Source organism: Monopterus albus, unplaced genomic scaffold, assembly GCF_001952655.1.
Source record: "Monopterus albus unplaced genomic scaffold, M_albus_1.0 scaffold20.1, whole genome shotgun sequence".
NCBI lineage: Eukaryota > Metazoa > Chordata > Actinopteri > Synbranchiformes > Synbranchidae > Monopterus > Monopterus albus.
In genome coordinates, this window is record NW_018127900.1 from 720,470 (window position 1) to 723,778 (window position 3,309).

General features: G+C 37.7%; 1 protein-coding gene across 1 annotated transcript; it reads right to left on the minus strand.

Annotated features, from left to right (window-relative positions):
- Positions 1 to 304: 304 nt before the first annotated feature.
- hsd17b3 (hydroxysteroid (17-beta) dehydrogenase 3) lies at positions 305 to 2,697 on the minus strand. Its single transcript, XM_020593846.1, has 8 exons — positions 2,403 to 2,697; positions 2,220 to 2,287; positions 1,848 to 1,892; positions 1,266 to 1,300; positions 1,077 to 1,158; positions 926 to 991; positions 639 to 788; positions 305 to 550 (listed from the first exon to the last, which is right to left on the minus strand). Exons 1-8 carry the CDS (start codon positions 2,686 to 2,688, stop codon positions 404 to 406), a joined length of 879 nt encoding a protein of 292 aa, XP_020449502.1. The 5' UTR covers positions 2,689 to 2,697; the 3' UTR covers positions 305 to 403.
- Positions 2,698 to 3,309: the final 612 nt, after the last annotated feature.

Consider the following 3,309-nt stretch of genomic DNA (forward strand, 5'->3'; position numbering starts at 1 on the left):
TCCCACTAAATCAAAAAATTTTAACAATTTAGACTGTATGAAAGCTCCATTGGTGTGATCCCTATATCCCATCTTATGCACACTTCTTATCGCTCTTTTTTGTAATATATACAATGGTTGAAGTGAGCTTTTGTATGTATTTCCCCAGTTTTCAACGCCATACTCTAAGTATGGTAAAATCAATGAGGAATACAAAATGCGTAGTGCTTTCCCGTCCAAAATATATCTAACCCTTGCCAATATCGATATATTTTTTGCTATTTTGTTCTGAACATATCTGATATGCGATTTCCAGGAGAATTTGTCATCAACTATGACACCTAGAACTATGACACCTACTTAATGACATTACTTTCAGAAAACAGATTTGCAAACACCATAGGTAACAAATGTCTTTTTCTTACTATCCCTGATTGGTTCTGCCATTTTCTAAAGTTGCATTTGATGCAGAGATGGGTTCCTCTACTCTCTTCATGATGTAGTTGTTTATGCCTTGTAGCACACGTTCTGTGTAGATAACCTCAAAAGGGATAAAGCGCAGCAACCAGGCCTGTAGGCCACATTCATACAAGAACAAATCAGTCTTTTACCATGCTATTTAACATTTATTTGGCATTGTTAGATATTTGTAGTCTTACCATAATAATGTGGCAGACACTGCCGTTTGTTTTGTCTCCAGCTCTGAGGTACTGCAGTGAGCTTTTCACAAAGTCTTCTGATGTCAGTACAGTTACGCTGGCTTTTTGGTAAAATGTCATCCGAGTGGAGACCCCAAATGGTGCCACCACCTGAGTAAACAGGAAGAATAGAGAGAGGGACAACTTTTCTAGATTTGAAGAAAAAGCTCACTTTAATTGAGGCTGACTAGATTTAATTTCCTCTTCCTTTGATTTAAAAACTGAAGTCTCAATAAGAATTAAAGTACCTGTATGATAATCCCTTTATCTCTGTATTCAGCTTGAAGACCTTGAGAAAATCTTTCTATAAATGCCTACAGGGACATGAATTAGAGCAGTGATCATACTGTACAACATGAATTAGGAAGACTATAGGTGTACTGGTGATGCTATACTTACTTTTGATGCAGAATACAGTATATAATAGGGAACTGGAACAGAGGCAAAGCCAGATGAAATATTCAGAATCACTCCTTTTCCCCTGTAGTGGTGGAAACAAAAAAAACTATTGTAGTCTTACAACAGCACCCCATTATGATTTTGTTGTATTACACATTGCATCTAATGAAGAAACCATTGGTAGAAAACCTGTTCTCCATGCCTGGAAGGATTATTTTGCACATCTAGAGAAAAAAAGAAAATGTGTTCAGAGAATTGACAAAGTTTATGAATTTGGGAAGAAAACAGAATCTTGCACACTTTCAATCACATGTACTCAGGCCGCAGACTTTCATCAGGCCAAGTTTATATACACAAAATCTATGTTTTTTTTTTTTATTGTCATTGTGACGCGTACAACGAAATTTTGTTTGGAGCCGAGGGCCATGGGCCGCTGTGTGAATATGTGCTGCCATCATGGGCAACTTGGGGGGTTCAGTGTCTTGTCCAAGAACACTGACATGTGGAATGCAGGCACCAAGATTCGAACCTTCAACCTGGGAGGTTTAGACTGCTCTAGCCACCGCACCACTGTCAGCCCCTATATGAGTTATTGACTAAATGATACAACTCTTAGGATACTGTTAACTAGGTGCGTAAATGATAATGTGTGGGATTCCTTGTTATGTTCATAGTGAATTTTTAATCACTAAAATTTTATGGTGTGCAAGCACCGTTTTTAAATTGTGACTTAGAATTTGACAAAAAGAAAAAGCAAATGCACACTCTTACCTTGACCACAGTCTTCACATTGCAGTTTATCACATGTGTAATTGTCTGAAAACAAACGTGTACCAGGTAAGTTGTTTTTACTGAAGCATAGGCTAATGGGTGGATACCGTTAGGGAAAGGATGCGTTTGTTTATCTGTGACACCATCTGAGGATTAACACTAAGGTGAGGAGATCTGATCTGAAACTTACTACCACTCAAAGTCACTTATTGCTAAGGATGTAAACAATACTTGATTTAAAGTACCTTAAACATCTTTATATATGTTTTATGAAAAGGCAAAATATACACAAAGCATTTTGTAACTCTGAATGTAAACATAGCTTTGGTTGTTGAGAAGAAAACTCTACTGGGCACTTTAGGTGCCACTGACCTGCTCCAGGTCTGCACACTCAAGCAATTTCGAGGGAAAGATGCTGGGGATAATGCCTACATTATTGACTGAGGTAGAAAAGAAAGAAAGATTGGGTTTAACAGACAGGAAGAAAATCAGCAGGCATTAGTATCCTCAATACCTAATGACATTCTCTTTTTTTTTTTTTTACAAATGTCCAACCTAAAACCCCGACGCTGAGGTCCTTAAGCTGATCCTCAATTTCACTGAAAACATTATCCTTTGTGAAGTCTGCTACTATCACTTTCACCTTCTGTCCTGTGGCATTGCCTGTGAAGAATGAACATGTGAAATCACCAATATACTGCACATTATTAATGCTTACGGGTGACAAACATTTTTGTAGACCCAATCCAAATTTTAAAAGCAGACAAAACAAGTTCTTGCCTATTTCCTTGGCCACCCGGTCCAGTGATGCTTTGGTTCTACTCAAGATAACCACATTCATTCCTTCTTTAGCCAGCTGATGGAAGAAATAGAACAATTATGGACAGGAGGAGAAATAAAGCATTAACAGATGTACATCAACTAAAAAGTAAATATAAGGTGGACAGGAAAGAACTTCAGATTCAGTCTTTGCTGGCTATGTTTGAAAATTGCACCATATTCAAAGACTGAATTGTATTGCACATAAAGGATTAATGTGTAGCAGATATTTCATTTTAGAAAATGCTTTTACTTTGGGTGTCGTACTAAACTCTGTCTGTTTCAAGTATAGAAATGTTTATCACAATACATGCAAACGCAATTCAAGCAGTCACTTACTGCAAATGCACCGATGCGTTCCGAAGAGCAAGTGACCACTGAAACAAGGGTTCATGGATAAGCATTACAAGTTAATTCTATCAACTGTCACTTTATGCTGCTGTTTCCATTCTAAAGAATGCTGAGGGTGCTGAGAGCTAGAGCTGCACTACCTCATCTCTTATCCCCTGCTGTCAGACAGAGGAAGAGGATTGTATTTGTTTATAAACCCCACTCACCCTGTTTGAACAGACTGTACTAATACAGTGTACTTAGCTGGGAATGGCTTAGTTTTGGATGCTCACTATTTCCTTTTTTTTTTTTT

Coding starts and splice junctions, on each gene's coding strand:
- hsd17b3 (XM_020593846.1), bottom strand. CDS start 2,688: ATGAATGTGGTTATCTTGAGTAGAACCAAAGCATCACTGGACCGGGTG. Junction 2,288..2,402: donor CCTCAGCGTCGGGGTTTTAG/GTTGGACATTTG, acceptor TTTCTACCTCAG/TCAATAATGTAGGCATTATC. Junction 992..1,076: donor TACTGTATTCTGCATCAAAA/GTAAGTATAGCA, acceptor ATGTCCCTGTAG/GCATTTATAGAAAGATTTTC.